Below are 14,296 nucleotides of genomic sequence, written 5' to 3' on the forward strand. Positions count from 1 at the left end.
CAGATCAGACGATAATGCTGATTGGTTCATTTCGCCACCTTCTTTGAGAGACATTTTTCTGACTGACAACATATGCACGGAGAGTAGCGATTTCATGTGTTTTGGAGGCCAGTTTATCTTGTAAATAAACAACATGAGAAAACTGCATTGCAAGCAAAAATAGACATATCTGTGCTTTTAATGAATATAATGAAGTTGTTTAATTCCTGCTGTCTTATTGAATGTGTTTGATCATGTCGGCGCAATTCAGCGCTTAATAAGTTGCTGCAAAGCCGTGCATTTTGAAATAAACCTTGTCTAAACCTTGTCTATCCGTAAATAATTTCTTTAGGTTGGTAAACATTCAAATATAGTAAGGTTCCTGAAACACGACCAAAGTAGTACTCACTTCCAACGTTTCGGTGACTTTCTACCGTGATTTCTCAAAGACACCGAAAATGAAGTGAGTACCACTTTGGTCGTGTTTCAGGAACCTTACTACACAATGTATATTGAATAAACAAATACCTATACAGGATTTAACGGATGTGACGTCACGGATATGACGTCATGCATGATGCCTAGGTTCCTCCTCATTGGCTTGTTGACAATTTCTGGAGGGCACCAAATATGTCAAGGCCCCATTTTATGGTTTATCGGTGACCGAGCGGGAATTAAATCACCGGGCGTCACCCGATGGTCGGGAACAATCGGACCTTGTCACCACACTAACGCCAGATCACAGAATGCCTTAGGGTCTTAGAGATCAACGGTCACTTCATCTGACAGCTTGAATAAAGAAATCTCCTGGCTGACGTTATATCTAACCTTTAAAAGTCTTTGTTACATCATATGTGCTCTTTGAAATTCTTTGAGTGATGCTCCCTTTCCACCAGACGGCGATCGTGCTGCGCTCTCACTGCAACCTAAAACGGAGATGAACAACCTTCGATTTCATACTAGACACAGTGCAAAAGTGTGACTGAAAAGACAACGAAACCAAGCGAAAAAGATTCGTTTTTCTGCCGTACAATTCGTTGAGTGATCTGTTAAATCTTAGGTCGCAGAAAGAGCGCGGCGAGAGCGTCGTCTAGTAGAGAGGGGGTGGGAGCTTTAAGTTGTGACAAAGTACTCGCACGAAAATGCTGAACTCGGATGTAAGCAGACATTACATTGGAGATTGTATGTCAAGGAGGCTGTCAAATGGCGTTACAATCGCCCGTCCTTGTATCTACACGAAAAACAGTTGTCAGTTTCATTGACATGAGCGCAATAGCGCTACAAAACCACCCCTATCCGCACAGTTCTGCAAGCATGGGCGTCGCACTTGAAATAGATACTCTGGACCGATTGGGCACGAGCCACCGTTCAGCATACGCTTAGGAAACTACGCATTTACTCATTAGCTCCACAAAGACGCGTGTGTTGAGCACCTTCAGGTAATAATAGACAGGTATGTCATTAAGTCCGTTCCCAGGTTATTAAGGACAACATTACCATACAGCTGTGTGTGTTGGCATGTGTGTGGATGTGTGTGCGGAGCGTGGGAACGGCCCGCCCCGAGATGTTGTCAGTTCACTCGACTGGAGTCCTCCGCCTGGGGGCGGTCGTTAACTCACCTGTTAACTAGTGGGGTCACTTGGAATGGTGATGGATACCTGGGGTGGGAGGGGTGCGGTCGTTAACTCACCTGTTAACTAGGGGGTCACTTGGAATGGTGATGGGTACATGGGGTGGGAGGGGGGCAGTCGTTAACTCACCTGTTAACTAGTGGGGTCACTTGGAATGGTGGGTACATGGGGTGGGATCGAGGGGGGGGGCAGTCATTAAATCACCTGTTAACTAGAGGGATGGGCAATAATGGGTACATGGGGTGGGAGGGGGTCAGTCGTTAACTAATTAGTTAACTAGTTTGGACAGTTGGGAAGGATAGGCGATGATGCGTATATGGGGGTGGGAGGGGGTTGTCGCCAACCCACCTGTTAAAGCTAACGTCACAAAGGGGCCATGTCGAGCTGTTTGTGGAAACGAAAAATAGAAATAAATACGTAAGAATATACACAAATAACTCCCACGTATATAGTTTGGTGTCTTTTATATCATACTATTCGTTCCCGAAGGCTGCCCGGCCGGGCCCCGGTTTGGAAATGTGGCGTAGGCCTGACTAGAATTAACACTTTGAAATGATGGGCAGTAGTTTAGGAGGGGGTGCATCCCGTCTGTTGCACCATTCATGTACTTGGTGCTGAATGGCCATCAGCTTTCAGCTAACAGACATAAATTATAGAATATCATTTGCTGTCGTTATGGAACGGTTTGTTTGTTTTGAATATTAGTTTCTTTTCACGTTTCTGTCGTTTTGAAAACCCATGTACATCACTTGTCTACTTACTAGTAATTTGTGTTTTGCACTGTTGCCATCAAAAAGTAAGGCAGTATGTAGAGGATTGAATCGTTTTAACTGAGGAATTTCTCAGGAAATCGGTTTGAAAGAACACCCTTCAGTACTTTCTTTTAGACTTTTCTCGCAATGCCTACATTTATAGCTACTATGTACTCCAGGGCCACGACGTAACAATATAACAAAGGAAGGTCACTTTCAGTACACACAAAGTAATTCATTTTGGCACCCGCCAGACCAAGGCCAGTAATTACAAGCACCCCCTCCCCCCGCTTCCGATTTCAAGCTCACGTATATTCGTATATAGAAATTGATTTACAGGTCCCAGAACGTTTCCAAAACGAATCTAGTTGCTTGCGTAACTGCATATCTTACTACATGTATATCTAACTTACTAATCTACACACGTACTATTATAGCTGTTGACTATTGTTGTTTGCAATTTTACGTATAGTGCATTTCGCTTTGTTTTTCACCGCTACATTGCAACCTACTAGTAATACTCTAGTAAACTCTAGTCGTACTCATTGGTTTAGTAAATACAATGGAAATATCCTAATGGACAAATCTTCGACTAATCAATGACAACACAGACAGATGGTAAGTTTTCATCTTTTTAATGTGAAAGAACAGTAACCATTCACAAAAGTATCAGGCGCACACAGTTCATTTACAATGACATGTTTCTGTATGAAATATAGAGCGATCATTACTATTTACAAATCATGATACAAGTCTCATACAGTTCACCACGGTCTCCACATCTTTTCCGACTCGTTGACGGGGGCCGCCGACTTGATGTTAGCGGGACTGATCGCTGTCTGCGCCGAGACGAACTGCTGGACCGGTACGGTCTGGTTGTTCTCGGTGTTCAGTCCGTAGGGTGAGGGTGTAAGTCCGTGTACGGGAGAGTGTTCGGCTGGGATGTTGACGTGCACGTTGTTGACGTACAGAGGGACTAGGTGTTGGTTGGACACAGGCGTCTGGCCGGGGAGGATCACAGCAGCGCCGTGGGGTACGCCACCGTACATCGTCGTGGGTACAGCCGGGAGAGGGGACACCTGGAGCCGGTGTTGGCTGGTGAGCTGCCCGGTGGTGTCGGGGACCTGGAGCCGAATATGTTGGCCGGTGTGCACCGCGGGGTCTACCCTCTCCAGGTGGTTAAGCAGCTTCTGTCTGACCTGCGGGTCCACGCCGTCCACCGTGCCCATGAAGCGGGCCACCTCGGCGCGACAGCGGCTGTAGCCCGCCCGGTACCTAGCCAGCGCCGCGGGGTCGGTGGAGACGGCGCGGCCCATCTGCTGCTTCTGCAGGCTGCGGACGTGTTTCACGGCGATCTCCAGGATGTCGGCCTTCTCCAGTTTGGAGTGGTGAGGCGCCTAGAAAAGCAGAAGCGAAATGTTCGTCAGTCACAACGTCAACGACCCAAAAACTTACGTGCGCAACAAATCGATCAAGTACTCCTAATGTGATAAAACAATTTATACGAAAAATATTTCACAGAATACACAAACTTGACAAAGATACTTACATTAATATCGTCCTTCACAGTCCCCAAGATGAGATTCTTCAGCTCGTTCAGACTGCTGTTGATTCTGGCACGGCGACGCTTCTCCATTAGCGGCTTGGACGACTGTGAGTGAAAAAAAGACGAAAGAAAAGTTAGATACATAATTAACTAGATAAATAAAGTCATGACATCGAATACTACAAAATACACACAGTGTTCAGCAAAATATACCAGTGGACTGTTGAAGTATTACTTAGTGAAAAACATTTAAGAAATACTTGTTCGAAGAAGATTAGATCCTTACCTTGCGGCCCTGGTGAGGGGAAGAGTTTCCAACAACTTTCTCGACAGGCATGCTGACGGTTGGTTCGGCTTGTTGTGGTCGAAATCTGGAGTTAAGTTTGGCGAAGTCTCTGAGAGGGCTTCAGAGTGACGACTGTAGAGTCAGGGGTGACTGTCCCCTATTTATACCTGTTGCTTTGTTTGTGTCTTTTGTTCCCCTGTCCCGACAATGCATACCTGCACTCTCAGCCAATCACGACAAGTGGTCCAATCTGTGCCGCGCTCTCCCATTGGTCGCAATCACTGCGATTGGTCCATTCCCGTCCCTGATTGGACGGCGGTCGGGTCGGTCGTCGGCGTCCGTACCTTGAGGGCTGACATCTGCCGATTATATACCTTATTACCGTGCTAAGCACGTGCCGGGGCCTTTGTCTGGCGGTCGGTCGGAGTGTGGGAAAACTCCACCCACAAATCTGATAACCCTCCAGCGGTAAATAATTACCCGCCTGGATAAACAAGAAATAACACAACAGATAAGCACATACATCAACTATTTACGAAAAATGTACCAAAATTCTCCACCTGTACGTTCCTACCATCACCCTTTACCTGTGTGGTTAACTTTTAGTCGATTCTGACGCGTTTTAGCACCTGTTGGGGCTAGAAATCGGGCCGTCTTGAGTAAAAACCACTTGTTAGGAGTCAAGAGTGTAATAGCTAGCCGCGGGGTAGAAGTCCCGTTCCCACGGCCCGGCTGAAATGAAGTGTGAACCCGCCTGAAGACAACCTGGTCAGGCATAAGGGAATGTCAGAGGTGCGGTGGGAGACAGGTGATCTGAATGTCATCCAAACCTTTCTGATGGTCGTCCTTTGTGTCTATACAGTACTTCATATATATCCAAGGACGCTACAGAGGGATTTCACAACACTCATATACAGATACACAAGTCAAACAGAACATGTATGCGCACACATTCACACAAACAGACACATTATAACGTTATGTGAGGCAGATACGTGGTGTACAATATGTGTATGTTATGCGTCAGCCATGCTACATGCCTACAGTTCCACCTGTTGTTATTGTTTTGGACAGTCTAGTAAGATTCCAGACACATTATAACCTTGTGTGAGGCATGCAGGTACGTATGTACAATATGCGTATGTTGTGCGCAAGCCATGGTACATGCCTACAGTTCCACCTGTTGTTGTTGTTTTGTGTCGGAGGTTGGCGTGGGCACGCGCTTGACACACGCTAGACGCCGGGCACGACAAATGTCACCGGCTGACACCTGACGACGAACCGGTGTCGGTGCAGCCGTCCTGTCGCGTGTCCAGACCAAGTAGATACGTCTGTTGGCCACGCGTGCAACATACGACCGACAGACGACAACCCTACGATCATGATACTAGATCTACAAGCTAAGGTGGAAAGTGGAAAGCCGTTACTTCCTTTTTAATAGCCAGTTTATGTCATAAAATGGCTCTGGATATCAAGGATATGCAAACTCATTTTTTTCGTTAAAAATATAGACCGTACATCTACTTGCGAAAACAGCAGTTCACAAAAAAAGCATTTTCCTAATGATCACGATTTCACGCAACTAAGTCTTTCACGAAATTCACGATGTAAAATCAAGCTTTGCCATGAACGCCGAAAGCTCTGAAAAGAAGACAAAAATGCGCAATTCTCGGGCAGTCTCATATAACGTTACAGCACTGAGTCTAAAATGAACAAACACAAACCTCATAGGTAATTGAAAATTCTCAAAAGAATAGCAAAACGATGATCTTTTGTTGTAGGGCTGTGTCTTTTTCCCACCATTTGGCCGTCCCGTGGGCTTTGACAGGCTATTGTCTTACAAAGCGACCTGTTGCCGTCCATTGTCTTACAGATATCGCACGCCCTTTCCCACGCGATAGGCTTTTCTTACGCAAAGAACGGAAAGACGCCTAATTATGTGCTAATTATGAACTCACTGTTTTCACACGCACATAGATCATCGCTGAAAATGGGTATTGTGCCCCCCTCCCATCACAACATATTCTCAAAGCAGAGGTTGAGTTTTGGAGATTACTCAGAGAATACTAGTAGTAGTCGGGACTTATACCGGTAAGCTCCTCTCAGAGTTAAAAATCCTGACTACATGCACTACTATATCTCCGCGACTCAACTTCTGCTTGGAAAATAATCATAACACACACATCTTCTGACAGTGACAGGCCGAGTTCTCTGACAGCCATCCGTCCCATTGTACTATTTGTAGTGTCATGATATTCTCCAAGCAGAGGTTGATGGGGGAAAATCATTACTCTCCAAGCAAAGGTAAATGGGAAAAATCGTGACCTTTTCCTTCCATCCGTTTTATTTTCAAAGGCAGATCAATAAAAAACGGATGAAAGGAAAAGGTCGCAATTTTCCCCACCAACCTCTGCTTGGAGAGTACAAAATTATGATCTTTTTTTTTGTATGTCGTCTATTTCTGTGGTGACAGAAAAACATAAGCAAAAGGTCGCGAATTTCCCAATCAACCTCCGCTCGGAGAGTGGTGCTATGAAACATTACGCTCTTTCATTACAACATCTGCTTGGAGACCAAGTTGAATCTTCTTTAGAATATGGAAAGTTTAATCATCTTTTTTGCGAACTGTAGAACAATACTGCTGTTATAGCTTGTTTGGAGCTTTTGGAATGACATGTTTGAGTAGATACGAAACAACTATGTGATGGCCTCTCACAGAGGGGAGAATAAACAATTGAAGGTCAAACTACCGACCTTGTTCTGTATCCATATATCAAACGATAGTTGCACGGAATCTTAGGTTGGCCTTTGACCTTACAAGGCTGGCGAATTAATGATATTGACTGTAACAATAGATTAATCAAGACTGTCGAGTCAACCATTTTATGCCCCTTCGATGGCTTTAAACAGTGCGAAGACTGTTTTGACCTCATGACCTTGCAATTTGCGCCTCAAGGTAAAATGATCCAAGATGGCGTCGTGTAGTCGTAACATTAAAAGAGCACACAATCAAAGGATTTTGAAGCATAGAATTCTAACGCATGGCTCAGTGACGAATCTAAGAATTGACGTGTTATGAAAAATAAACGAAAGCGGTGTGGTACTTGGAAGTAATGTTTTCTGTCCAATGTATTTTGGCCGATCCGACGTTGTCCTTTTACCATTTATTGACACCTCTATTGTTCGAATATGTAGCTTAACGTTTATAGATCTACACATGTGATTACAAACAAACCTGCAAAACCTTTCACTTTAGTATTATTTAGTTTACACAAAATATGACTGTAAATAATGTTGTATTTTTATCTATGGTAGAAAAACGCCACCACTACATCGGGTTTCTTTGGTTGTGATGACTTTTAAAAAAACTTGACAGGAAAATTCGCACCTTTGCCGTAACAACACAAACATGAAAGCAGTAAAAAAATGTGCCAATTTGCTTGCGGTTCGTTTTCTGATCAAAATTAATTACCAGCCTAATCACGTCTTTACACGTAGCCCAAGCCGCGGTTTGCGTTTGGATTAGGAAGGATTGGATATTTTGGCATCTCCGGAAAGTAAGTCTCTGCTGTGGTCCCCTCAGCCTAGAGTTGAAACTATCCTTCCTTTATTAAAACCGGTGTTTGCTGGGCGTTCCAGTGTCAGTGACGACACTCCTTGATAACTAGAAATGTGGACTGTCTTATCTTTTGAGGGCTCCGCCGTTACTTAGCATCACTTCTTAGTTCTTAGCAACAAGTTTTGCCTCAAACAGCGAGGTCACCAGACAACAGGGCTCGCTCGTGGCAATGTCCACTGGTCAAAACTGCCAAATCGGCCACTTCAAGAGTAACACACACGCGTGGCGGCTTTTAATAAACAACTTACCGCATCAGCCGGCGATCATCTGAACTTTTGATCGGTTTGTTGTCGGAAGGGCCATTTTGTCGGCCACACCTGTTTGCTTGACAAACTTTCGGTAAACTTTGGTTTGAGGTCCAGACAACATGTAACCTTTCAGCGTGCAATCTCTTTGAATTGGAAACGTGTACATCTGCTCCCTTTTAGGTATATTCGCGATTTACTTTTAGAACACCACACAAAAGACATTCTTTTTGAAACGCCCTATTCCACGTCTTTTGAGGACAGGAACAGCTATCAAATAATGGTCCGGTTAACGGCGAAGGTCGTCGCACGCCTTTAATGTCAGTCATAGGATTTTAAAGAAAGCTGTGACAGAACCAAGGAGCTTTAATAAACAACCTTTCCTTGACAGAACCAACCACCCAGAAAGATGATAGACAGCATTTTCGGTAACAAGGCTGAGTAATACCCCTGTCACATTATCCACGATCTTCGGGCGTATCGATGGAAGATCGGCCATATTTAAGATCGACAGAGGGCTACGCGTATTTTTCACCTGAAAACCGTCCCTGTCACATATAGGCCATTCTTTGTACCTTCTACAATTGTCGTGCAATAAAGTTATTATCATAAGCGACGCTCGAGAAATTGCCGCAGAATCGTTGTCCGATCGATTTTCGCCAAATGTGACAGGGGTATCAGGACACGTGCAGCTTGCGATTGTACAACGATCGTACGGGGAATGTAACCGGGCTATACAATATAAGTTTGGACCACAAACAACACATAGTCTTTTCTTCGAGGGCGTCCAACAGACAGAAAAAATAAATGTCTAAAAAAATGGAAAATTTTTGGATACTGGAAAACAGTTGCAAGAAATCAAGATAACAATGATGTAGTTTGACTTGTTCTTGCAAGGAGATTTAAATCTAAGTTTTAACGTCCTTTATTTCAGAATAAAAGTGACAGCGGCTGTTTTAGATCTGTGTCGGCTTGAGTCGGCTATATGTTTGTACAGTTTTGTCAATTGTAATGCACCTCGCCCTCCCGCGGACTCTTCATCTGAACATCCTCCAAGTCTCGACGGGACAGCCAATTAACAAAGAGACAAAGGAACATGAATTTTTATGCCCAAACAGATGCGCGACCATTCCTTCTCCTTGTAGCCTTTCCCTCCTACATGTCTCCACACAATGGCGCTACAAAACGGTACATGTTGGCCTGGATGTCGGAAAACTTTGCAAGTATTAGATTTATTCCCAAATTGTCTGAAATGTTGCACTGTATTCGTCATACAGATGCAGCTGAAGCGAGGATAATACGATCCCTTGGTGTCTTGTCTAATCCGATGAATCCAGTCAGCGGAAAAGAGGAAGATCCGGAGAAGATCCTCTCCTGATGACCCACTGTCTGTTCGGTTTGCTCAGCCAGACGACAAAGGGATGACTTTGGGATGGAAATGTGTCCGTCAGATCAGACGCCGTCAAGTCAACTGGAAGATCATAGACGGGGTTTTGTTTGCAAAAACGTAGATAGTATGCGTAGGAAAAAGTATATAGAAGCATAGCATCTGGGCTTGGTAAAGTAACGTTGGCAACATATAGTATATGAAATATTAAGATAATCTAAACGACTGAATGCGGTGTCAAGTTTATATACGGGACAGACAGACAAAGAACAAACTTATATGCAAACGCATCTGAAAGTACTTTCCTAAACTTATTCAAACTTATGATACTGATGCTATATGAATTTCAGAATTATTTCAAGACGACCAGCATTTTATCTATCAGGTGATTTTGGTCACACTACTACAATAAAGATCTTCATTAATTCATTTATCACATCTGTGTGAATTGAGATATAATTGGTAGGCGCGGTTGTCACGTACGTGTCAATACGCTACAATGATCGGAGTAACTTACAGAGAAGTGGGGATAATATGATCGTACCAAATAACGTTGCTCTTTTCAATGCCATTTCTAGAAAATAACACATAACACTCGAGGTTGGAAGGATCAACCAAGAAATGGCTATCGTGAAAAAAATGGAATTATTATCGTTCTGTTAACCATTTAAGTTATCCATTCAGCATTTTGAGACAGATGATTTTCCGTCAAGAAAGGTGCCATCAAACATGTAAGACTTTCACTCGACGCGTCTGAAATGGCATATTCAGCAGCAATATGACATGATACTGTCTGCATTCTCTCTATCGCTGCTCTTTTTTTTACGGACCATCTCATGTTTATCAACTTAATGTACACAGGACATGATCACCGAACCTCTTACTAGTCTTAGCTTCCAATCTGACACGGTAAAAAGTTTCAGGCTGAAAATAGTTTCTAGATTTAGAAATTCATCAGCGACCAACAAATTTGGCCGTTGACAGTATCTTCATCAAAGCGTCAGCCATTTGATGGCCCTTTAGTGTCCTTTGTCTTACCGCTGAAGGCAGATGGGGCTTGAGTGATCCTCAAAGATCATCCGCTAACAGGATTTAAGATGATTTTAGGAAATCCCTCCGTGGAGGGTCCAGAAAATCTCCCATTATCTCTTGACTTTGTTCAGTGAGATGTTGAAGAGAGAACTGATGTGTAAAATCGCAGAGTTTCAGTCCACGGACCCGAGTGGATTGGTTACAATCTGTCACTTATCTGTGTGGTGATACTGACATTGATACAGATAAGGAGAGATCTACAGTTAACGGATCAAAGAAAACCTCAAACTCAAGAATTCTTCGAACTATTTTAGATTAACGTTTCTGCAAGGAGCTTTGAAACAGCTTAAAAGTATAATGTTTGGTCTCTGTTAGGTGATTTTAAAGAGTATGTTTTTCCTGTGTCTTCTATTATCACATCTGCGCCTACCAATTATTGTGGTTTCACTTATCTTACTAGGATTTCAGCGGTTGTGTAGTACTTTGAAATAGTCTTAGCGGGTATGTACTCTTTCTTTGTAGTTTTATCACAAATGTATCTGATACCAAGGAGGTTAATAAAGTCTTTTTTAACCTCCTTGCTGATACCAAGAAGAGTAAACCAAGATCTCTCGCTAGAGCGCTAAAACACCAATCGGTCACCCTTTTGACCCTGTACAATTTCACACCTTTTGCATATTCTAATTGCAGTTTGCTTAATTGAAGAAGCCATGGAAAGTAAAAGTTTATTTGAATAGCAATGGACGGTACTTTCCATTATATAACAACCGTGAAACCGTTTTACATCGCTATAATCAACAAATCACCAACAACTGTTTCAATTTTCACAAACTTCCTGCACGCAAAAAGGAAGATTTATCTTGTGTACTTTCTGCCAAATAAGTACGAATTTATACGGGGAAAATCTAGCAAAGTATCGGACAAAGATGATCGTTTTTTGTGACACAGATATGACCGGAGACAGCGTGTCATCCCCTGGGACCACATGATTACTCCAGATCTACCTCCAGCGTGGCTAGTGAAAGTCTTTGCGGGGGTAGCTTTCCTTTATGTTGGAAAAAAAGTGAGATTTTTCTCGAGAAAGTGAAATCTTTGAGGGGGTAGAGAATATTTACATGTAACAGAGCACAGCTGTGCCTTTATGATCTCTAAACGGCCGAATCAGGAGGATTATTTCGAGTCTAAATTGTTACCTTTGTAGAATGAGTTTGTGCAAGGAGGTTGAAAAAAATCTCCTTGGTTTGTGGTGACTTTGAAAACGAGATAGCCTCGTCTCAGCCACGTTACGGCTAAAATAAGTACCATCAAGGAAGTCGTAGGGAGACATGAAACGGGAACAAAATAAAAAGCCCGACAAAAACGCATAAAACGTACGTGCAAAAGAAAACCTAGCCGGACTCGAACCGCTTTTTTAATAGTATACAGGTACTAGTAGTATGAGATACAAACATGTGAACATCCTAATGCATTGACACGTAACAGTCATTGATAGACAGATTCTGGCATGAACAATATTTTTTATAGCACTAACATCAAATTTTCGCCTAGGTGTGAGCCTCGCCCACACATTGAAAACCGCTTCGCATGTTCCTGTGACTCTTTGTCGCCGTTTTCTAGTGCACAGATGTCTAATCACCCATGTCATATACACACCGCACGGGTTCACTTTGAATCACCGAACTCATAAACATCAATACACCGAAAACCGCGCCGCCCGTACAGAGAAACAAAGTCAACAAAGTCAAATCAAGTACATCACAAAGCCATTGTTGGAGTTGATTTTGTCTTGTTAAGATGATTGGGCTCCAGAGTGCCATCAAGGAAAGGACGATAGTCAAGCATGTATTGATGTGATGGTTGCTTTCTGATTCAGCTGCAAGCGGCGCGGTTTTCATCTTGCACTGTGATTCCAATAACAAAGAAGAACACGAAGTTTATCATGTAAAAGTTGAACTTTCGATGCCCTGTCTCAGGTTTCTTTATCTTTTTGGTATATAATTTTTTTTGTCGTTTCAGGCGTACAGTGCAGCTACATAAGTGAAATACATGTATGTCTTTGATTCCTTGACCCTAGCCTACTTTAAATTTGCCTACAATTAGCACTCCGGTAAGAATTTGCGATAAACTGTTGATACATACAAGGAGCTTTTTTTTTTATATATATTATAGATTTAAAATAAAGTAATCAACTAGTTTTCTTTGAACAACGTTAAAACTACGAACAACGGATATAGTTTGGAAAAACGAAGCCGTTTACTTCGTTAAAACAAATATCCTAAAGATTTGTTAAACTGAGGACGTTGTATGATGTATAAAGTCCTTGGTTAAACCAAGGACGTTATATGCTGATATAACGTCCTTGGTTAAACTAGAAGCCGCAGTGAAACGACCAAAGACGGCCAAATTTTAATGGTATACCAAAAAAGTTGAAAAGACCTCATTGGGTATACCAAAAGAATACACCAGATGACTTGGCCGGTCAACTATATGTTTTTTTTCTATGTTATTTTAAGTCCACCGAGAGGTCTCGAAGACAATGGTCTAAATCATGATAACGATTAAAGACCACATAACGAATCAGAAAGAAACCTCCTTCTTTTAGCCAGGTCTTACCTGAAGTGGGTAAAGTCTAACTCGCCAAACATCTATGTATTCTGAAGAAATGTGAAAAATCTTCTAGTCCCGTGCCTGCATGGCCACTCGCGCTCTTACCAACCAAAATATTCTCAATCTGACATACGATACGGACTAACGGAAAACCAAATAAAAAAGATAACAATTAATTATCCAACTTTCTATCTCAATTTAAAACAACATATCCGAGCACTAGTATACCTCTCTCGCAAATGCAGTGCAATTCATATTGTTTCATCGAAAAGAAGGAATAGGTAATAAAGATACGGGCAATAAAGACGTAAAAGAACAAGGCCCTAATTACTATGGCATACATAAAAGAAAGCCGGTCATACGTTCTAAAGCGCCTAATTAATTGTATGTTTGTGAAAGCATCTTTCTTATCATTCGCACAATACCGGAGAGAATGGTACAGAATAGGTTGCCGAGCACGGCACTAGAGTTAATAATTCCAATACCGTATTATCTCATGGTTCAACAGCGATTTAGCACGTTTTTATCACAAACACATCCCCGGGTGCTTCAGCTATCAGGAGGTGTGATGTTTACGTTTGTTTATTGCACCTTGTTGTTGTTCCGGACGGTCATTAAAATGTGTAATGATGGCAGGAGGGATCTCCGACCTATTGTCTTTCTCTCACAGTTTTATCTAATGTTTCTGATTAATGGTCTACACCTGTGTAACCACGTAACGCGTAAGAGAAGGGATTTATTGAACAAGGACGTATGGATTCAGGGCTGCATCTTTTTTTCAACAGTCTCAGATATTTTTCAGTGGCAAATGTACCGACTTTGTTCCTTTTAAGTAAAATTTTGTGTTTAGGATGGTATGATAAAGACTTTATACACCGGTTGTAAAATTGCGCTCTTTGTCAGCCTATCTTCATACAAACATACGAACAATGGACACTAAAGTAGGGCTTAGAAGCAAGAAACAATATCTATTGTTAAAGCAGCAATAAAAGTACATTATTTAGGTGATACGTCAAGTGTTAAACGTTTTGTGTAACCGAGGAGGTTCCTTGGTGTTACCATGATATTCTACGCTTTATGTATTACGATTGAGTACAAGGAAAACACTTTATTCCGTCATCTTTACATTTTCATTTTTTTTAGATTTCCTTCCAAAAGACGAATGTAAGTGACAGGAAAAATACGAACAAACGATGAAAATGATACAATATG

The 14,296-nt window shown here is 42.3% G+C and overlaps 1 protein-coding gene across 2 annotated transcripts in view; it reads right to left on the reverse strand.

Moving 5' to 3' along the window:
• Window positions 1-3,057: 3,057 nt before the first annotated feature.
• The window catches only part of LOC118431118 (transcription factor HES-1-B-like), a 47,484-nt gene continuing 36,245 nt past the window's right edge, over window positions 3,058-14,296 (reverse strand). The window contains exons 1-3 of one of the 2 annotated variants that reach the window (XM_035842234.1): window positions 4,195-4,463; window positions 3,912-4,013; window positions 3,058-3,759 (exon numbers count right to left, since the gene is read on the reverse strand). In XM_035842234.1, coding sequence (XP_035698127.1) covers window positions 3,127-3,759; window positions 3,912-4,013; window positions 4,195-4,245 — 786 coding nt within the window. In that variant the 5' untranslated portion in view covers window positions 4,246-4,463 and the 3' untranslated portion in view covers window positions 3,058-3,126. Of the gene's footprint in view, window positions 3,760-3,911; window positions 4,014-4,194; window positions 4,464-14,296 lie in introns of those variants that run through there. The other variant, XM_035842235.1, reaches the window with a different exon arrangement.

This window comes from Branchiostoma floridae, chromosome 14 (genome assembly GCF_000003815.2).
Source record: "Branchiostoma floridae strain S238N-H82 chromosome 14, Bfl_VNyyK, whole genome shotgun sequence".
Taxonomy (NCBI): domain Eukaryota; kingdom Metazoa; phylum Chordata; class Leptocardii; order Amphioxiformes; family Branchiostomatidae; genus Branchiostoma; species Branchiostoma floridae.